General features: G+C 40.5%; 2 protein-coding genes across 2 annotated transcripts; one reads left to right on the top strand and one right to left on the bottom strand.

Moving 5' to 3' along the window:
- Window positions 1-1368: 1368 nt before the first annotated feature.
- RWDD1 (RWD domain containing 1) lies at window positions 1369-12228 on the top strand. The gene is made up of 7 exons (XM_082302704.1): window positions 1369-1531; window positions 3207-3272; window positions 4488-4618; window positions 5636-5779; window positions 6761-6893; window positions 8024-8086; window positions 9826-12228. The coding sequence occupies exons 1-7, from the start codon at window positions 1459-1461 to the stop codon at window positions 9936-9938; spliced, it is 723 nt and encodes a 240-aa protein (XP_082158830.1). The 5' UTR covers window positions 1369-1458; the 3' UTR covers window positions 9939-12228.
- A 1199-nt stretch (window positions 12229-13427) lies between these two features.
- ZUP1 (zinc finger containing ubiquitin peptidase 1) lies at window positions 13428-22589 on the bottom strand. Its single transcript, XM_082302662.1, has 9 exons — window positions 22259-22589; window positions 20629-20745; window positions 19586-19695; window positions 18682-18850; window positions 17003-17191; window positions 16525-16693; window positions 15723-15874; window positions 15169-15389; window positions 13428-14145 (listed from the first exon to the last, which is right to left on the bottom strand). Exons 1-9 carry the CDS (start codon window positions 22554-22556, stop codon window positions 14098-14100), a joined length of 1473 nt encoding a protein of 490 aa, XP_082158788.1. The 5' UTR covers window positions 22557-22589; the 3' UTR covers window positions 13428-14097.
- Window positions 22590-22704: the final 115 nt, after the last annotated feature.

Below are 22704 nucleotides of genomic sequence, written 5' to 3'. Positions count from 1 at the left end.
CTGATTTTGTCCTGGTTATTATTTGCCCTGTATTTTTCTTAATAGTATATAATTCAAAATACTGAGTGGAAATACTAACTGTATCTGTCACTGTGAAGTCAGCCTGCCAATAGACTAATAGACTATCACGCTGTTAGCATAAATTAATCCATAGTACTACAGCTGTAGTATTTTAAGTGATTTGGTGTATTTCCCTTTACTCCTCTGCTCTTTGAAGCATGTAATGGATTGGTAGTGAAGGCGCAGCTTTCAAATGAATTCGTGATTACAGACAAATCTATGAGTCGGTACAGTTGAAGAGTCAAACCGTGCTTGCTAAAATGAGTCATCTTACCTAAGAATCAACTTAGAATTCCAGTTTGCTCACTTGAAAATTATTCTTTTTATGTCCATGGTAAAAGTTTTCTAGAAACCCTGGGCTTATAATACGTATCTGTGGGAAAAATGCCAGCCATGGAGCCAGGAACCTGATGCACCTTAAAACTACTCTGTGTACCAAGTACCCATTAGGGTCTGCTGTTGTTTAACCCTCGACAGTCTTAAATTCACCCTTGCAGGTAACCCCCAAAGCAAGGTAGCTCCCAATATTGTCAGCCTTGACGACTCCTGTTCTGCACATCCATCATGGTGATGCCGCCGATGTGACGGGACTTCTGGAATCACGGTGAAGGCTTCCGGGGGAGTTTGCAGGTGCTGTTTAACCTCAAGCTGCAAATCACCAGCTGCATCAAATAAATCTCCAATTTCTGGCAGAAATGGCATTCAGATGCCTTCACGGCACCCGTACGCAATACCTACAGCACCGGGTTTGAATCCTCTTCCGTTTGCTGATGCCTGTAAATTTTCTTGGGAAGAACGTCCAAGGGTGAACCATACCATCACTAGTCTGTGTAACACAGGGACTGCCAACCTCAGCTCTGCCAAGGCCGCCGCTCCCGGGAGGAGCGCGGAAGCAGCGTAGGGGATGGCAGCAGGATCGCTACGGTCCGTCTTGCCCGGAGCTTAGCGCCAGGCAGCGAGTGCTGGAATTAACTGAGCAGCGGGCACCGCGATTGTGAAAACGACCGGGGACGAGCCAAGCCAGCTCCGCACGCCCGCCCGCCCTCCCGCGCCGGCAGCTGCACCGCCTGCCTCTCTCCCTCCGTCCGCCGGTGCAGCGCAGCGCAGCCCAGCGCAGCGCAGCCCAGCCCAGCCCAGCCCAGCGCAGCCCAGCGCAGCGCAGCGCAGCCCAGCCCAGCCCAGCGCAGCGCAGCGCAGCCCAACCCAGCGCAGCCCAGCCCAGCCCAGCGCAGCCCAGCGCAGCCCAGCCCAGCGGCGGTATCCCCGCCTATCGCGAGCGCGAGGCATGCTAGGAAGGGCCGGGACGGCGCCGGGAGAACGCAGGCGCGGGCGGTGACGGGAGGAGGGGGCGGCGGCGTCGCGGTGCGGTCGGCCCATGGCCGTGGGCGGCGGGCCACGATGACCGACTACAGCGAGGAGCAGCGCAACGAGCTGGAGGCGCTGGAGTCCATCTACCCGGACTCGTTCACGGGTGCGGGGCCGCGCTCGCAGCCGGCCTGCGGGGGAGGGGGGAGCGGGAGGCCGCGCCGGGGCTGCCGCCGGCCCCGCGGGGTTCGGAGCCGCGCGGCTTGGGTGGGTGCTCGGGATGCTGGTTCGCTTTCCCTGGCCGGGAAAAGCAGAGCGCTTGATGGCGCTTGTGGCCCGGTGCGAGGGCGCTGCCGCGTTTAGCGTCGTGGCACGGCAGCCAGCCCGGCGTGGGCAGCCGGTCCCGTGTGCTGGAAGGATGCTCTTCGGAGAAACCTTTCAGAAGATGCGGCCCTAGATGGGAATTGCGGAACTGGCTTGTGTGCCGACCGGTTTTCCTTTCTGGGAGCAAGCCTGTCGCGACCATAAGGCACGGGACGTTTTGGGGTGCTTAAAGGTGCTGTTTCCTCCGTAAATGTATTGTCACTGCCTGCCTTATTCCTTTGCAGGTGGGAAAAAGGCAAGCTTTAATTCCCTGGTGCAGCATGTTATATTGCTGAAACTTTGGTGTTGTGGATACATTGGTTCATCAGTTTTTCAGGCTTTTTAATTTACCATCAAATAATCAAGATTATCTACCATGCCGGTGAATCCAACATGATTTTTGGCATTCGGTATCCAAAGAATTTTAACAGTGGAAAAATCGGGGCATTTTCTATTTCCTCCCTGCACAGTATCTACCCTGCCTAGAGTTCCACAGTATCTTACTTGGCAGTAACTTCACCACACAGACATTTGCCAAGTACCATTGACCATTGCTTCTACCTGAAAATCTTTTCAGGTTTCCAGTTTTATGTTAAAGATTACTTAAAGGTATATGAATTGATGGTCTCTGGTAGCTGGGGATGCTGGATAGCTGATACTGATATGGAAGTAATATTCTTTCATACTCTGATGCTTACTCAGAGTTATTGTTCACTCATTTAAGGTTTTTATGTCCAAGAGAAGAGGGAGGAATGAAGTAGTAGTACATTAGTAATTAGGCAGAATTCAGTTGATATTTGGAGAGCATGTACACTAATTTGGGCATAGGTTATAACAATAATGCGGACTAGTCCTTAGATGGGGATATGGTCTGCAGCTCACAATTGTGCAGTGGGGTTTTTAGCCTGTGAAACACAGGTGATTGCTCTTGCTATGTTGTGTTGTCTGTAACAGCTGCGTGGTGTCTGTCTTCTAGCTGCCTAATCACACACTTTCTTTCTAGTACATTGCTTGGTTAGTAGCATTTCTTACATTAAGCTATCTTAAATATAGGTGCAGGCATACTGTAAAAATAGTCCAGAGTCAAGAGTGCACTGGATGCTCATCAGACACATCTAGCGCAGTAAAGCAAATTAGCTTTGGTAGTTTCCTGCACACAGTCACTGTGCTACCAGAAGTAGTTTGATTTGATTTGCACTTTCTGGAGCAGTGAAAGTTCCAAAAATTTTTCCAAAAGTGAAACTTTTTGGTATTGTTTGATGATAGGTGGTCTCATTCAACGAGCACTCCAGGCATCACATCATATGGAAAATAGCTGTTAATTGAAAAGTGTTATATTAATAGGTTAAAAAGGCCCTAAATACTGTATCAAGAGCTTATTTTCTTCATCAGTCCTTGAGAAGTGCAGTTTTAGTGATGTGAAGAATTGTGTGATTTAAGGACTCGCTCCCTAACTTTTGCTGTTTTCCTTTGAACAGTATTGTCGGAAAAGCCAACAACTTTCACAATCACTGTGACATCTGAAGCTGGAGAAAATGATGAAAGTAAGTTGGTTAGGTCTTACTCAGAAACTTCTGTGTATGTTCAAACCTAATTCTAACAGCAACAGCTATGTATGCCTCCACTTAAACCCTTGTAGGGGCCTGATACATCAAACATTTCTTAGCAAATACAGTTCAAGGATTTGGGTGATCCTTGTTCAGTTTGCAGAAATGTTATGCTCTCTCATTATAGGACTGCTTTCTGCTGAATCTCAAAGGCTTTGTAGCATAGCTTCAAAAAGTATGGGTTGTCATCGTCCTTGTAGTGGCTTACAGACATGTTGTGGGGGAATTTTTTTTCTGGCAACTGTGCCAGCCACGTGGGAGAGTTGAGTCTGTGTGCTGTGATTGTGCAGCTCTTAAGGAACAGTTCCAGAGCAGAAGGCTGTGGGTCCCAAGTCCCTGTGTATTTGTTAAGTACCAACAATTGCGTGGGCACGTTGTAAGCAAGCCTTGCTCCAAGCAAGTTCAAAAGCTGCTATTCTGGATACTATAACAGAAGGAATAAACTGGCACTGTCTTGTTTTGTTTTAAAGGAGTAAGTCCTGCTTAGAGCAGGTGTCTGTGTTGAAGAGACTGCTGTGCTGCTGAGAACAGTGAGTCTGGAACTAAAGGAAAGCTTCTCCCTGGTGTTCTGGGAGGATGTGTAAAAGGAACTTGATTCTTTTTTGCCCTGTTTCCATGTTACCCTGGCTCTGGGCAGCTTCAGATTGAATGCATTTTTCTTAGGCAGTTCTCTCCTTAATAACTTCTACTGGACATAGTGTCTGTGTCCACCACAGTGTGGAGCCCTGGAACCTAACACGGAGGTTGATATTCCAACGAGGCACACAGAATTTGAAGTGTTAATATGCTGAGATTTTCTCCAGTTCTGTTGTTAGGACTCTTCCCTGTTTTCCAGCTTTGAGTAGAATATGAGGGAGAGAGATTACTGCTGTAGTACCCGTCATACAGCAGAAGGTTTTTCAGTCTTACTAAAGACCTTTCAGACATGAGTGGGTTTTAATAGCTTGTGCAAGTGTAAACTTCATCGTCTTAATTTCTTTGAACTCTTGGGTTATGTTTAAATCTGTTCATATTGTTTTAACATCTGTGTAAGAAGACTGTTCCTTAAAGGCAAGAATATTTTATATTCTATAATCTTTAGGCTGTTGATGCAGTAGAAAAATACACAATTAAAGTTATCACCATAAGAATATATGGTTTTTTATCTTGTAGCTGTCCAAACAACCCTTAAATTTACCTATAGAGAAAAATACCCTGATGAAACTCCACTGTATGAAATTGTCTCACAGGAGAATCTTGACGATAATGATGTCATGGACATAATAAAACTGCTAGAGCAGCAGGTAAGGAAAATGGAATATCTTCGTACAGCTTGATACCACTTCGCACTTTGGCTGGAATTTCTCTCTCAAATCAGTTGTTCTCTGAGGTGTCTGCTACTGACCTGAAACCTGTTCCGTACCATAGGTACTGACTTTGAGGTTTGAGTTTGGTGAATGACATTATTGTGGTAAATTACGTTAATGAGGTAAGATACAGGGCTAATTCAGTGTATGCAGTAACATAGAATAATGAAATGAAAGTGTACTAGGGCTTCTCCTCTTTTCCACTTCTAGCTTAAGGTGAATTTGTTTCACTGTATATATATTTCATATTTATTTATGAAAATAAGCCACGTCAGTTTTGTTTGGAAATATTAAAAAATGTCACATTGATTCTTTTTAATAACATAACTGTTTGGGGGGTGGGGTGGATCTCATCAGCCTTTGGCATCGATGAGAGTGCATTGTGAAGGAAAGAAGGAAGCACTTCTTTGGTTTCAAGAATTCCTGACAAGTCCTCACTGCCTTGAAATTGCCATAATATGTTCAGTGGGCATTTTTTCATTTTCAGTTTACTTCATATAACCTTCCTTCCATCAGCTGATGTTTTTTTGGTTTTCCTGGGAAACTCACTTAAAAGGAGCATGTAATATTATTAAGGAATAAACTACTTCAGAAGAAGAAAGGTTCTGAGTGACTTGTCTCTTAGGATTTATGATATTCAAATTTTAGAGTTGTGTTTCTACTGTAGGTTTTGTTTTATTCATGAGAAAACCTTTCAGAAGATGTCTGTAATGTGCTGATAACCTGTACACAGACGTTCATCTTTGTGTTTTGCTGCACGCCCACTTGGGAATAACTAACTGGATTAACTGGCCAGCTGAATTTGAATTTTACAGTGAGCTTTTGTGACTGGTGCAGAGTGTGTTAGCTGTGCCTCTGCATTTGCACAATATCCTGCTTTCTAAACATATTTATGCATTTGGTTGCTGAAGGTTTGAAGTTCTTGTGTTTAAAGTTGCCTTCTTTGTGTTGTAGGCAGAAGAAAATTTAGGAATGGTAATGATCTTCACTCTAGTCTCAGCAGTACAGGAGAAATTAAATGAAATAGTGGATCAAATAAAAACACGAAGAGAAGAGGAGAAGAAACAGAAAGAAAGAGAGGCAGAAGAAGAAGAGAAAGTATGTAAAATAATGTTTTCAACTAAAAAAGACTCTCCGCTTCGTTAAAATGCGTTGGCTTGATGAAGGAGCAGTTCGTAGCTGCAGTGGGAAAGGAACAGCTATGCCAAAGATTATATAATTGAAACTTAAGAAGATTGTTTAATGCATTTAAGTTATTTTTTTCCTTTTCTAAAGCAGTCTTTTTAGAGTCTAACTGCATGTTCACAGTCCCCTCTACCATTGCATCCTAAGGCAGGGATTTTTCCCACACGAAATCAGATTTGCTGTAGACAGTTTTTTGTTGGCAGAAAGGAATGGGGAGCAAAAAAGGCTAGAATATGTCATGCTGCACACGGCCTCCATGGTTTGAGGAAGACTGTGTTCCTTGGTAGACTGAGTGGATAGGGTGGAAGCAGTGGGACCAGTCTTCAAGACTGGTCTGCCCTCCTGTAGAATAGTTTTACCATTTGTGGATTGTGCTGTGATAAGGCCAACTAATGAGTCTTCACTCACTTCCTGAGAAATAGCTGGAGGGTGATGGGACTTGGAAGGTTCTGTATTTCTGATAATGGCAAAAAAAAATCTGAGAAAAAATAACCCTTTTTTTCATGTTTCAACAGGGTAAAAGGGTTAATGTATTTTAATGGGCAATATTTCAGCGTAGATTGCGCTTAAGGGTTGATAAGAAGTGCTGCCTACTTATTGATAAAACCTGTATTAGTGGGGAGCTGTGAACTATTGCACCTTGGGTCCAAAAGGAGTACGCAGGGTTCTTCCATGAGAGTTTACACCTCAGAATAGTTCCCTGAAGGGAGAGTCCCATGGCAAAAACCTTAAGAATGTGTTCTTTGTATATTCTCAGGATTAGGATTAATTTCTCAGAATACTTCACAGCAAGCAGTGCTTCTGGACTGTTGTAATTTAAATAATTAAGAGAATGCTCATCTTCACCTGTAGCTTTGCAAGTTGTGTTTGCAGCCTTGTTTTCTGTTCTTTCAGCAACGTTTTCACGGCACTCCTGTTACCATTGAGAATTTCCTTAATTGGAAAGCCAAGTTTGATGCAGAGCTCCTAGAAATAAAACGGAAAAAGATGAAAGAAGAAGAACAGGCAGGCAAAAATAAGCTGAGTGGTATGTTTTAACACTGGTCATGAAGTGTCTGCAGTGGTACCAGACGATAATGACGAGTAGTTTTTACACAGATGATAGGTCTTGGCATCCTGCTCCATAGTCTGCATGGCTTAGCTTTGAATTGGTTCTCCTGTGATGCTGGATCTACTTTTTAACTTGATTACCTGGAAAAAACATAACCAGTGTGGTCATGGTGCATCACTGTTCTGTTTTCTCCTCACTTCTGGCTAGTTTTGATGAAATTTGGCAGAGATGGAAATTTTAATGGCATTAAGTTTCATAAAAAGCTGTACAGGACAGGGGACATGCTTCATTCCTCTCTGAAGGGCATGCATTTGGGAATCTGCAATGATAAGGTAACAGAAATCAGGCTTCTGGTTTTTCTGTTCTTTAAAGTATTGTTAGTATGTGGTGTCTGTTTTCCTCTATACAGATGTAGTCTATAGAAGCTTCCCTTTCCAAAACCAAAACCAGGCTTATTCTTGGATGTTATTAGTGTAATTCCAGGATTACCTTGGACACCAACCAGTCTTGTTTGTGGACACTTACATAAGCAATGCAAATGTAGATGGAAGACAGGTGATTTATGTGGAAAGAGTCTTGAGCTTTTCTTCCTGTCCCTCCCAGTCAGAAAGGCTTCACTTTGTCTTCCGTGATGTTGCCTTCACAGCTCTCTGTGTGTGTAGGAGCTGGTGATTTGAGTGTAGATCCAAGTTGCTTTTTGAATGGGAGAATATATGGAAAAAGGTGAAGGAGCTAATTCCCTTCCCAGTTCCCACAGAGGATTTCTTGTGGAATGCAAGATGAAGACTAAAACAATAAGGACTGAACACAGGCTGTGGGGTGTAAATTTTTCTGACCCCCCATTGTTAAAGTCTTAATAACATTACAGTGACCCATTTCACATGTAAGAGGAGGAAACTTGTTGGCTTGGATGAATCCTGGCTGAATTTAAAAAAAAACCAAACCAGAATGGGGAGCTTACAGAAATGAGCAGTTAAAAAAAAAATGACTGCTAGAATTGGTTAATTTGAGAAGACTAAAATACATGTGCTGACTCTTGTTGCCTTAGGTTGATCATTGTTTCAGAACTGTACTTGCTTATGTATTATTTTTTATTTTATTTCTAGGTAAACAGCTGTTTGAAATGGATCACAACCTTGACACCTCTGACATCCAGTTCTTGGAGGAAGGTAAATTTTTATTTTATTCCACAACTGAAAGGCAGGGGCTTAAAATAGGTCAAAATTCCTAAGCAAAATTTTCTGACGTAACATCTTACATCTGAATCACTTTTACATTGGAAGAACTTTCTGAGAAGTACTGTTTTGCAGAGTGACCAGAAGTGATTTTAACTTTTCTCAAAAACAAAACCTTTTCAAGATGATAAAGTGTATTTATTAGCAGCCTTGTGGTTGAGTTGATCTTATTTCCATTGCTTCTATTCAAATGAATGGACTGGGAGCAAAACCAAAAAAAGAAAAGCAAAAACAAAACAAAAAACCCCAACTCAACCCTGATTTTTGTTTTTTTCTTTTTTTTTCTAATAGCCAGCCTTCTCACCCCAGATTTCAAGCACAGGTCTTAAAGTTCTGTCACCTTCTCTCTGAACCTCAACACCAATAGTAAACATCTTGCAGGTCAAAATAAATGCTATTTGCTTCTGTGCAACCCAGTTCTTCTTCCCGGTTTGTGCATATGTTCCTGTTACCTTACCTAAAATACTGACCTGGTGCCAGATGGAAATTTTGTAAGCCTGTGCCAGAAAAATGTTAAACTTGGAAAACCAGTTGTAGATAAAGCATATAAAACTACTTACAGTAATATACCTATTTAATTTGCTGTACTGCTTTTTAGTACCCTAGTTTAAAATATCTGAGTTTTGAGATAAGAGAGTTCTTCAATGCAGCCGCATGATGGTAGCACAAAATACAGGTGAAAGAGAGTCAAGATTCTTCTCTGCAAGTAACAATTTTTAAAAAAGTTTATGAATGTCAGTGAGTATGAACTTGAAATGGTAGTAATGGGGAAGTTTAGTTTCTTTTACAGGGAATAATTTAATCTTGTCTTCCTCCAAAATACCTTAAGTGAAGATGATTTGTTGATGGTACATTTGCCTGCCTCAAGGGAGGAACAGACGTCTACCTGGGCTCTGTGCCCAAATGATTCAGGATTAATACATGAATTTGTAATCCTGTTGCTACTGGTGAACAAAAACTCCCATTCTTATTGCTGGCTGCATTCTATCATAGATGCAGCAGGTTACTAACATTATTTTGATATTACAGTAGCATGTACTACTGTTTTTCAGAGGATAATGGCATTATCTTGTAAAGGTGCTTTGAAATCCAGTGAAATTGTAGAACCTTTATTTGGTGGCCAGAAGATGTCACTGTTGATACATAAAAATAAAATGGTAGGAGTCCTCAAGTTTTATCCTTAGGTCGGCAGCATCTTTCAGAAGAAAATGAGAAAGAAGGCAAAGCTTCATCTTGCTTGTAAAATTAAAATCTGAAATCAAATGTATGTATGTCAGCATATGGCGTGTAAGGGATTTTTTATGAACCCTGTGCATTTATCTCACTGGGATAGCAGTAATTATTCCAGCTATGAGGTCCTGAGCTCCTACTTTGACTGTCCTGGGGAGAAAGGATCTCTGCTTCTGGTAAATGTAAATGTTAATTTTGTGTTCCCAGTGAATTCCTGCACGACATTTCTCTTGATTAGGTTTTGATGCAAGGGAAAAAAAACTTCACTTTAGCTGTGAAAAGATAAAATGTGGCATTTACTTTTCCATATCTGATGTATAAAAAAACAAGTAGGTTAGCAACCACCTACATTGAAGAGCTAGTATGAAAAAGTCTTGTGTGTTTTGTTGTTGTTACTGTTTTCCTTGTTGCATGAAAATAAAGTATCTTTCTGTTCCTTACAGCTGGAAACAATGTGGAGGTTGATGAATCTTTATTCCAAGAAATGGATGATTTAGAATTGGAGGATGAAGAGGATGACCCTGACTACAACCCTGTTAATTTAGATAGTGATTAGACTTACTTGAACTGATTCTGTCATCAGTATGGACATACATAAGGAGTGAGGGGCAGGCAGGAAAGCCACAGCATCTGTGGTTTTAGTAATGTGTATTGTTTTTCTTTTTTCTTAATTTTTTTTTCCAAAGAAAAAACCAAAATATTTTAAATCCAGGAGAATGGTCTTCTGATGACTTTCACTATAAATAAATTTACTTTAATATTTCAAATGAAAAATTTGAGAAATGTTGATCTGTCTGCAAACACTTTTCTATTTTCTCTCATTTTTTTCCTTCCCACTTCTGTAATTGTCCTTTGAAGAGATGCGGCAACACGCAAGATGGAAAGATGTTACAGCAAGCACTAAACACACCTGCATCTGAATGCTGAGCAGCTGTTCTGCTGTCTTCCACCTGGGATAAACATGGGCAGCTTTGGTGAATAAAAGGGATCACATACTATGCAGTTACTTATTTTTTGTTTCTTCCTCCTGTGGAATTTTTTAATAATTCAGGTCAGTTCTGGTGCCCCAATTTATCAGCTGTAGATAGACAGCACTAGTCAGCTTTGTTGTATAGCCTTATTAAAGTTTAATGGAAACCATTTCTTTACAGTTAGAGTAAAATTTTTTGCCATAGTCGTGAATAATATTTTCAAAATGGCAAGTTCAAGTCAGTAGGGGAAAAATATCAGTGTTAAGTCCTCTTGAAGTTCGGTTGATTTGTTCAGCGAGGGTTTGGGTTTTTTTGAATGTCTGCATCAATGAACTTCTATGAAAAATCAAAACCCATCCTAGGAAGATCAGTTTGCTTTTGGCAGCAGACTGTGTGGAAACACTATGAGTGGAGTGCACATTACAGCACCAGGGTTTATAGAGTGCTTTACAGGTTTGAATGTAACTGGTGTAGTTTTGGAAGCATCTTGTTGGCAGCCTGTGAAGGTTAGCACAGAATGCAGTAAAGCTACACATCAACTTGGGGATGTTACCCATCCTGCAGAGTTGCTTCTGGAGTTAACAGATGTTAGACTCCTCCCTTACCACCTCCAAAAAGCCCAAACACTGCAAGAACTGCGATGTTTAAACATGCTGTGTTTGAAACTGCAGCGCTGGAAGAGACAGCTTTCCAAATAGAGACAGGCACCTCAATGATTAAACACTGTGTGCTGAATTTTAAACACTGTTAGTAGACTGCCTTAACTGCCAGCTTCAGTCTTTGAAGAGGGTTGCACTAAAGTGTCACATTGCTTAGAGGAATAATACATTTATTAATTTTAGTATTTGAAAATTCCATATTCAAAATGAGAAGTTTAATTACTGAAATAAGTGAATGGTGTGTAAGTTTCTCTGCTCATACTGCTCAAGAATATCTGTTTAGGATGAACTCCTTTAACCTGTTTTTTTTCTTTTTTTTTAATTCAAGATGAATGAATTTCTAGTAGATAGAAATAAGCGTTCAAGTACCCTGTAAATACTTTTATAAATTAACCATGTGCCTTTGTTCCTACTGTCCTCCCTTTGATCTTTTTAATTTTGGCTAAGAACTCTAGATAAGCATCGAGGTCTCAATGATAATGTTGTATGTTTCAAAGCAATAAGCAGGATCTGTGCTCCAGCAGTTACCAAATACATTAAAAACGTAACGAGCTAATGTGATATTAAATAGTGTCTTTTCCAAAGATAGAGTTGGATTGAAAGCTTCATAGTTACTACATCCAGCTGCCTGTGTAATTGCCAGGATACTTTAAAATGCTCTTCAGCACTGAACTTTATTTATTTCTGGTATGTCTTAATCAGCTGCATAAAACCCCATTTAATTCCTAAGGCTGCTTTCCATTTCTAGCTATGTTTAAAACTGGCGCTTTTTCATAAAAGGAGTGAATTGGATCTCTTTAAATTTGGACTGAATCCAAGAATGCTGTGTAGTTTGTGCAAATGTGGTAGGGCAGAAAATTTTCCAAGCGGATCACTGATAAGTCATCTACATACAAAAGAAAGTTTCTCATGAATTTTATTGCTAGAATAATGAAATTTTCTAGTCTGTTTTCACACTAACATATTTATTGGTTTTCATGCAGAGAAAGCTTAAAAAATGTTGAAATTATGTAAAACAAGTTAAAACATGAAAATGTGTTTTTGCTGTTATAGTTCAAAGCAGAGGAAATAATAAGGGTTGAAGTGACAAAAAATTGCATAAAGTCTGTTCCTCCAGGTATTTGGAAGAAGTTTTAATGATTCAATCTGAACTGCAGATTTGTTTTAGCTTTGTTAGCAATTAACATCTGTGAAATAAAAGGGAATTTGACTGAGAGTAAGCTTGGCTCTATGTGTGTGTTACTTTGCTGAAGTGAACAGAGAGAAGGGTTTTTTTGGTGGAAAAAATTTAGGTGGGGTATTTAAATTTGCATATGTACTTTGGATTAGACTGAAAACTAATTCTTAATAATTGAATAAAATCCCATTCATAAACTTTTACAGAATTACAGTAATTTAAAATCCTGGTGCTGACAATCTTCCTGGTATATTGTTCTTAATTGCCTCAGTCCAATGCATGCACTGTAAGGCACGGAGGGAGGCAAGAGTGAGTTGCAACGCTGCACCATGACCAGAGTGAATTTAGTTTTGAACATGCTGGCTGTTTTGAATAGTTGGTGCCTGAGCTCTGTTAAAATTCAGAGGATGGTGCCTACCACATGAAGATGCTGTGGGTAAAATTTCAAGCATGCTGCAAAGCCTAGAATTTTACATCCAAATTATGATTCCATTATTGGCATATCATCTTTTCTTTCCTTCCATCTATTTCACATGCATTACAGACCAGGGCTAATAAGGGAGCTGACAGCCCCCCAATTCCCAGGAACTCTGGCCCCAGTCTGAGCCCCTCTAGTGTCCTAAAGTATTTAAACCTTTCACAGCTCAAAGGCTTCTACATACCTGCTGAATGTATTTGCATAACTATTTAATTTCATGCATACTTCAAAAAAAAAAAATCAGTGATTTATGGGTTGTAATATCTTTACATGTCCATGTGCTTCACTACTTCCAGAAACGACAAGTTCTTATTGCCAGAGCACATTAAACATGAGAGAAACAGGTTACTGATAAGGCTCTTACACTTGTATTTAGGTGTCAGCATAGAAGAGTCTAAATGAAAGGGATGTATCTAAGCTCCAGTTACAATAACTGGATGCTCTGGCATGATACAGCTGCTAAAGCAAAGATAGCCTGTGCTATCTGCAACACTCTCCACCATCCCTCCCAGCCTCCAGCTACCCTCCTGGTGGGGCAGGGCTCTTATATTCAACTACAGCAGCACGTTCTACGTAAAGTGCCTCAAACGCCCAAGATACTTGTTTCAGCAGACAGCTCCAGTCTCTTAAATGGCATTAACCCTGCACAACAGAGCCACTAGTCAAAAGGCAGTCCAAATGTCCTTTCGGGATATACATAATAAAACATACAATAAGTACAAATTTTTAAAGAAGGATGAAGTGAAGATGGAATAAACACTTTTAAAAAATATATTAATTTTATTCATTCATGGTACAAAAGGAATATTTTCTTCCTCTACCCCAAAGGATTGTCTTGCACACCACCTAAAGCACACACACTCTAGTCTGGACACCACTCTCTTAGAGCTCTCAGTCAATGCCAACACTGATCCACCTCCTAAGCACACGTGTTCATGTTTAAAAGTGATACATCTAGAGAAGCCAGCTAACTGACAAGAAGTTCACTAGTAAACTAATCCCTGGTGGAACACACTGAATTGGGAAGAAACAGAAGACTGGTCACAGTGGCAGCACAAACACACAGAGGTAAACCATGACCAGGAACTCCAATTAAGTAGCTCCATAGTATCTTTATCCACTGCTCACTGACAACAGTGCATAACTTGCTACAAGATAGTAGGTGTTGCTAATTTAAGCAACTAAGAAAATAACACATTTTCTAGTAAGACAAGGAACGCAATACTTCAGAGTTACAGTTGTATCAGGATGCCAGAGTTTTGACTGAACACAAAAACTACAGGTTTACTCCAGTGTTGTCCTTCCTCAGAGCTCCCAAGCATTTTTGGGGACATAGTTTAAGTCTAAAAATTGTTGAGTTAGGGTCCACAGTCCAGCAGTTTAATGTTTTGCACCCAGCAAGTTCCAAAAGCAGGTTACAAAGGTATCCTTTAAGGTATCTTCTCTGATGTTAAGACCTGAGAAGCACAGCAGCGAGCCTAAAAATAGGTGGGGAGAGAGGAAAAGTACTTTAATTAACGAAACCGGCACTTTAAAAGAGCTTCTTCCAAATTAGTAGTTTAGCAATCTTAACAAGTAAAAGGGGTTACATTTCATCTTAATTAAATGGGAGCTTCCAAGACAACACTAAACAACTGGTATTTTTAAATATAAATCAAATCTTTGAAAAGAAGAAAAATAAAGTGGCAAACCAAAAAAAATTGACCACCACCCACCCCCATGAAATCCCAAACAACACTGACTCCTGAATTTTAAGGCTTTTTCCAGTAGGAGGAGAGGATGCCCATGTTTCACTGATATTTCTGACATGTTCAGGACCAGAAAACACTTCATACAATACCTCATTTCAACATACACATTAAATATAGCTGAGCTAGTGATTCAGTTGCCAGTTATTTCGTAGTCTAAATCAAAGTGTGTCCTGAAGCTTGAACATGCTGAACAGTGCTGATAAGACACCACAGAATTGGAACGTGGGTCCTCAGAATCAATTTGTTAGTGTAGGAAAGAAAAAAGCTTCAGAAACAAAAACCATATCTGGCACTCAGCTGAAAACTTCTAAGGTCTTAAAAAAGGTAAAATGCCCAAGTCAAACACATGGATAAGGTTTATAAAAATTTCAACAGCTCAAACCTCTGAATGTAATTTTGCACTATGAGTGTTTGTAAATAACATACATGCTCACAGTCAGTTATTTAGGAGAATACATTGTAAAAAAATGGAAAGTTTAAAAAAGCCTAATTTACACCTGCAAACAGCTGAAAGCTGCATACAAGACTTAGAATCTTTGTCTGTTGTATCAAGGTGGCATCCATTTATATGCAAAATGTTTTTGGTTTTGATATCCTGGGATTATATAAGCAGAAAGCAGGAGAGAAAGAGAACAAGGAAAGTGAAGAGATGCAAAAAATCCACCATGTAACCATATATGCATATGCATTCAAAGAAGAGATGCAGATGGTCTTAAATTTTCACAAACACTGTTTCTCTGAGATACTTACAGCTTTCTCTTCCGAAGAGAGCACCCCATCTACAGCCACTATCTGGTATTGCTTTTCTTTTAGGCTACCCACAAATTTCCGAAGTAGTTTGAGACCAGTTCCATCACTGTTTTGTTTCAGCAGTTTCTGCATTTCTTGGGAAGAACATCCCGGGTCAAACAGTAGCAAACATAAGCTTTTGTTCTTCTTCTCTTCTATTCCAACAACAGTACGACTATGACCTAATACCAAAACAAAGTTTCAGTACTTTAAAAACACATAAATCCCATTTACTTCCTTATAACATACGACTGATTTTCAGATCAAGGAAGGCATTACTCAAATTTTAAGAAGATAGTTATAAGAGTACATGTCAAAAAGCTGAGATCCCAATCACATTCAGCTCTTCCATCCAACAAAAACAAACTTTAATGTTGCTCTTACTAAAGAGGAAAATTACAGGAAATAAAGTCATGCCTTCAATTCAATGAAGAACTAAAAAATGGTGCTCTGAACTGCAGTACGTATAAAGAGGCATAGAGAATACTAAGAAACCAGCACATTGTGACACTGACCTTGATGTTGCAAGTAGATAGGTGGTTTGGAAGTACACACCACCTTTGCACCACCTTCATTATCTGTAGAATAGTAATGCAAAATCCACTCGAACAAACGAGGGTGTGTACCCATAGGGCCAGTGGGTTTGTGAAAGTCAATGATTTGGCACCTGAAAAACATTGAGAATGAAAACAACAATATAATTTCAAGCAGGTCGCTTGTTAAACCAATTTTTTCACCTCTGGGTCCCCTCCTCCTGCACCAAGTGGTCCCTACTACTTTTTTACTTTTTAATACAGGAGGAGGGGACACATAATTACAAAGCAACATAACGTGTACTGTCCCCAATTGGAAAATTTATTACATAACAAAGTAAATACTACTCTATTCAGTCTAACAAGAACTTGTGAAACTTGCAAAAATTAATGTCACGTGTTTTTGTATGTGATACATGTACACTAGAGAGTCCAGTTAAAAGCCATAGAAAACAGCTGAAATTCAGATTCTTCTTGAGAAGAAACTTTTAGAGAAATGAAGTTTTTAATCAATGCTTTAATTTACACACATGTGGCATAATTCTGCATCAAGTCTCAATGATCTAAGCAGTTACTCAGTTTACGTATGTCCTGTAAGTAGTTGTATGTACCTACAAGTAGTTACACAGCTTCATGCTGCATTAAATCAGATGTGTTTATATATTAGTTAAATTTAGTCACTAAGGTGGCTTTGTCATCACACAGTTGGGAATTCTAAACTTTAAAGGTACAGCACTTAAATCAGCTGTTGAGAATAACAACAACAACAACAAGCAATATTTACTTTATCCTGAGACTGGTTAACAGTGAATAAATTTCACATGCTCCTATCCATGCTTTGGAACCATGTAATCTGTTGTTGAAGTGAGATGCCCCATGAGGATCAAAACCTTCTCTCCAGGCATCTTCAATCATGGACTGAATCTTTGGTATACTAGGAATTAGCGTAGTACCTGGAACAGAAAAGCTTTTGAATTGTTGTTACAGGGATTGAAATAGTGTATTAACTAAAAATATTCAGTTTCTTTTATAAGAGGCAGTTGATGTTACAAAGATGCACCAAAAAGACCAAAGGTAAAACTTTAACCATATCATGTCTTGCCAGTATTCACCTCTGACTCTTTCACATTAAGTTCCAGTGGTGTAACAACCATTTAATAGGTACCATTGACCTTGTAAGACTTGCTGTGTAAATGAAAAGGCAAAACATCAGTCAGCAGGTTGTCACCCAAGGTACGTGGAACAAACATTTTGTTTAATACCTCTCAGGCAGTCGTTGTAGAAGCTGTTTTGCAACAGTGAGGAAAGGAGCATTTGGAAATTCCTATAACCACAACCCCAGCCTCTGTCACCCAAAGATGAGTGGAAGTGATCTACTCCTGCTGACAGCCACACGTGTCTCACATCTTTGCTCTCATTCTGATAGTACTTGCACAATGCTTCAATTACTCCTAAAGGAAGATAATATAAAAGGTTTATCTGTAAAATGAACTATAGAATCCACCAGAAGAGTCCCTCCCCAACTTGGAACAGATATAGATTAATACAATTTATTTTAAAACTTCTATGTGACCCTATGCTACATTTAGAACCCAAGTCACAGAACTGAACCTATTTCATTTCAGTGGTCTTTACTTTGATGAATTTATGTACTATGAAGCTTTCAAAACTAAATCTATTTTTTAACTATTGCTATACAATGATTATTTTAAATTAAACAGCTTGGACTAAATTATGAACTGTGATAGTCACAGGAACTATTATAATGATACAGAAAAAGTACGTCACCAATAAAGCATTCCTACGCCCCTGCAACCTCCAGTACAACAACCCCTTAAAAACATGGCAATACTTATGCATACTATGTAAATTTTTTATTTCCCCCCATATTATTTTTCTTGGAGAAACTAAGGGGGGGGGGGGGTTGGGGAAAGAATTGCACTTCTTGAGAATTGAACTGTAAATTACTGAAAATTGAATTTGAGAATTACTGTAAATATTTTAAAATAATCCTCCTGCAGGATATTCCAAGCTCTCCTTTACATGAAAGAATATGCTTGGGAATGCTCTCTCCAATTCATACATGTAAATCCTTAAAGCCCCTTTATTGCCATGCTGTTGTGAAGAGAATTATTCCATAGTCACCACAAATTATTTTCTAAGAACCTTTCTGAAATCTAAATCATTACCAAGAATGAAAACTTTGAGTTATTTCCATGCAATCCATTTGACAGAAGAAATTTTATTTTACCTGCCAAGAACCAAGTGGATATTTTGTAAGCCAGAACCACTAGCAGTAGGCTAAAAGACCTTTGAACTGTGGTCTTGGAAAGTAAAGACAAGGGAGCTTTTTGAAAGGAACACAGAAATCTACCTGCCCTGTGTTTTTGCACCAACCATAAAACATTTAAAAGAAGATGCATCAAGTAGATGTCTACTCCTTGAAGTCCTCTCTTGGACTTTGTAATCAGATGAACATTGTGCTTACCTGCAACCAGCTTACACAATTTAACAATTAACAGAAACACAAGACAAAAAGCTGCTGTAAATTTGAACAGCTACACTGGATTAGGAACCAATGAGTGCTAATCAGTAAACAAGCATAGAGTCGAGGGCAACCAGCTTGTAATAAGACATTGCATCTTCTGATACATACTGCACTTGTGCCCTTAACCAGACAACTTGGTTCCAAGGTTACATTAAAAAAAATACCAACAAAAAACCAGCCTTCAGGTTAGAATACAGATCAAAATATACCAAGCCTTAATTTCCTTATTAGTTTAGGACTACAACAATATAGATTGAGCCAGAAAATAAGGTTTAGAGCTAGGACACAACCAATACTAAACAATGATTTATATGTTTTGTTAAAGACTGGTTTGGTCACTACAATCTAGGTCTAGAAAGTACAGTTTTAGTTGTATAATTTCACCATCTTTACCTGAGGTCTTTGTTTTCCCATCATCTATACCAGAAGCCAAACTTTCCATCATGTCAGCTTTTCTCTTATGATATTCAAAGGGCTGCATCCTTCCTCTATCAACTTCTCTTTCCATATTCCTCAGAAATTGCTGCTTGAAGCCACCAGAATTATCCAAACCATACTGTCTCTGTTAGGGATGGAATGTGCATGATTTAAATCACATTTTTAAAATTCGTCTTTTGTGCATGCAGTTTCTCAAAATCACTATCAGTACCTTTTAAAGATGGTGAGACATAAAAACTTCAGAATTACAATTATTTTAGAGCTGAAGACCAAGCTTCATTCCTGAATACGAATGTGGGACTAGGAAAGCCACACCTGGAAGAGCAGGTACATCTCTCTCCTCCCTCTTTGGCAGAGCCACTGGCACAGAGGCAGTCTGGCAAGGAGGTAGTGAGAGTGGGAAGTGAGTTACCAGGGCTGTGAGATGGGAGACAGAGGGAAGCAGGACTGGGAGCAGGTGATGGTATTCCGGTAGAGGACAGCCATTCTGGCAGGGAATATGCCCCAGGCTGCATTGCAAGGCAGAGCTCTAGAGCTGGGTGGTGCACAGGCAGCAGGTGCGCTGGGAGAGCAGAACACCAAGCACAGGGAGCAGCCAGCCCCATCCCGAACCAGCACCACTCAAAACAGTAAAGCCAAGTAGCTCAAGGCTGTCATGTCCAGTACCTCTGCCAGGATCAGCATTGCCATGAGACTGAATTTGCTTCCAACCCACCCCTGCACCATTACCTCAACACAGACTATGTGACTTGCACAGGTCTGATTTGGTAAGGCCATTCCAGGACATTACAATTCCAAGATACTCAGCTTCTAAAGGCACAACTGTTTGCAAGTTTACCATTTAGAAACAATAGCGTACCTGCAGCTTTTTAAATTCTTCCCTCTCTCGCTTCTCTTCTTCTGATCTCTGCCGTTCATCTTCTTCAGTTTGGAGTCGCTGAGCCAGTTCTAGATCTCTAATGTTTCCGCCTACCCCAGAGTAACATTCCAAAGTGAGAGGACTTGGTCAGGAGCTTAGTAATGCTTTGAGGGATCATTTGTTTAATTTTTCAAGATTCTTTTCTAAGCAGACATACGTAAACACGACTGGGCATTAATTTCAGGAGATGCACCCCATGTTATTTTGAGCTATTAGCAACGAACACTGAACAGGACTGACTGCATTCAGTCTACCAAGACTCAGACTCTTGACTTGGACAAAGTTTATGCAGCTACTGGAGCAAATACTGCATGTACCTCTAGCACTGAGAAGACAGCTTTTGTTTACAGTGTTTCACTTCACTGTTAGCAAGAAGTCACAGTTCCTTTACTACCACACTTGTTAGCTTCTAGGACCATTGCCAGCAGTCTCAAAAGGAAGTGACAAAAATTCACAATCAGAAAACTGAATAGGGAATTGCTAGGATTCTGTTAGCTATATTATAAAATAAAATCAATTTTGATTTTTTACTTTTACGCTATGACTAACGAATCAGCAAATTATTTGCAGAAAAGGATTGAAAAAAAAATTAAGTTTTCATAAGCTATCAATTGTCAACTCATCACAGTGGAACATGCCATTGTAAACTCCATCTATGCAAACCTTCTATAGAGCTAGAAAAACAAATATGTAATGTTGCTGTCTTTTAAACATTTTTTGCTCTAAGTTTTTCTTTTGGCTAACATGCAGTTCATTTACTTAACAACCACACATAGACAAAGATTTCTTTTAGCACGGTAATTAAGTTGAGCACTTGGGCAAGTGATACGACCTAACTGTGTTAATCTCACTATACACGGGTCCAGTTCCTTTTAAATACAGAAATATCTATTTTAAATTTTGTGTGAGATTCTATACTACAACCTGCAAATATTTGCAAATGCTTTCAAGTATTATTATCAAGCCTGTATCCTTTCACGTACCTTCTAAAAAGCTATGTTCCTCTAAGTGTAAATCCACGTGCTCTTCAAGAATCTTAATGTTTGTACAGGTAAGACTACACATAGGACATTCATATAGCTGTTCACCATTTCCTGTGTCTGAAAAAGAAATGCAGTTTCTTGATTAATGCAATTCCTGTGGTTTTTGTGAGAATCATCCCCTGATTGATATACACCCTAAGACATATACACAGTAATGAAGTTTGTGTTGCCATTGAAATTCCCCAGTTAAAGGCAGCAAATTCTACACAGCTGTTACTCTCCTAACCGCTTAAGAATTTGTATCTAAATATGCAAAAATTTTAAGACATATTTTCCTTCTTTCAATTAAGTTTTTCCCCATTTAGCTTACAGATCACAATTTGCTATGGTAAAGTATGTATCAAGAAATGCTTAGACTGAAATACCAAACCATAAATAAAAAGACAGTTCTGCTAACAGAAGAACATTTGCTTACAAAAATTTAACATTCACGTAATAACAGAGCAGTTGGTGGGCTGAAAGAAAAAAAAGTGCTGCCATTCTTATTTTGCTGGTCTTCCTGCATTTCCTCAAATAACACTCTTTCTGCAGTTTTAGTATTATTATTGAGGGTACCACATAGTATAGGTAAAGTTCAAAAGGATTTTTAGAGATCATCCAGTCCCTGGTAGAATGGCCAAATTAAATAGAGTAAGTTACACGCAACTTTTCCCAGTCTTTTTTTTTTTTACAGTTCCAAGTATAGACTCACCACAAACTCCCCAGAGAACATATTCTAGTGTTTGACCATTCTCACAGGAAAAAGAAGTGTTCTTGCATTTAAATGGCACTCCTCGAGTTTTGATTTGTGCCTGCTGCTTGTTGTCCTGTCACTGGGAACCACAGACAAATACCCGACTCCATCTTTACTGCTCTCCTCTTGAGTCCCTAGATTTTATCTGCATCTTCCTCGGTTCACAAAACACAAGAATTGATATCCTGTGTTAGCAGTTTCTGGAAGGCATTTGTCCCAGCTAAATGTTTATGGCTGGTTGGAAGAAAATTTCGTGGTATAATCATCTAAATTCACCAGCGGCATTTAAGGTAACGCTGCACACATGCTAGTTTTCTGAAATATGCTAAATACATAAAAAATCAAAACACTCTTAAAACAACTGCTTTTAAAGTAGAAACTGGCATGCAGGCAAGTAAATTATTCAACCGCTGTATTATTTGCACCCATGGAAGTAAAGTGTTCAATGCAACGTCCTCGGGATGGGATGGGTGCATTGTGGGTTTGCTAATAAGAACATTTTAATCACAGATTATGCGGTGCGGTTGATTGCACTGGCACATTTTGCATCCTAATTATCGTTTTAGTCCGTATGCATAGCTTGCTACATCACAAACGCTAGTCTTCCAGGCGTATTACTTACTCACTAGCAGAGATGCCACATTTAAGTTCCTGAAATAACTACCAGTAACTTCGGCCAGTTAGTCAAAATAAAATTCTGATTCACGCCTAAAATAAAATACAGTATCTAAATACATAACTACTTCCTTTGCTCCAACTTTATCGCCGGCCGGTTCTCCGTAGCCACCCCCGATGCCCGCGGGGGCATCCCCCCCGCCTCCCGCCGCCGCCGCTCACCTCCGCCCGGGGCGCCCAGCAGGTGCCCGTGCCGCGCCCTGACGTGCTCCTCCAGCTCCCGTCCCGCCGCCTCCCCGCAGAACGGGCACTCGGGCGGTGCCTCGGGCCGGCGGGAGCCCGGCGGGCCCGGCTCCGGGTGGGCCATCTCGATGTGCCGGCGCAGCTCGTCGCAGCCCGCGGCGGTGGCGGGGCAGAGCGGGCAGCGGGGCTGGCGGCGGCACAGGGACGGGCGACGCAGGTGCCGCCTGGCCGCCGCCTCGGAGGGCAGCGCCTGCCCGCACACGTCGCACAGCACCATCGGGGCGCCGCGGGCACCGAGCTCCCTCCCCGGAGCTCCCTTCCCGCCCAGCGCGCCTCGCGCCCCGCCCCCCGCGCGCACTTCCCGCTGGGAAGCGCCGTTCCCCGGGCCGCGGCGGGTGCGTGCCGCGCAGAGCCTGCTGGGAACG

This window comes from Coloeus monedula, assembly GCF_965178545.1.
Source record: "Coloeus monedula genome assembly, chromosome: 2".
NCBI lineage: Eukaryota > Metazoa > Chordata > Aves > Passeriformes > Corvidae > Coloeus > Coloeus monedula.
This window is presented reverse-complemented; position numbering and strand designations above follow the sequence as displayed.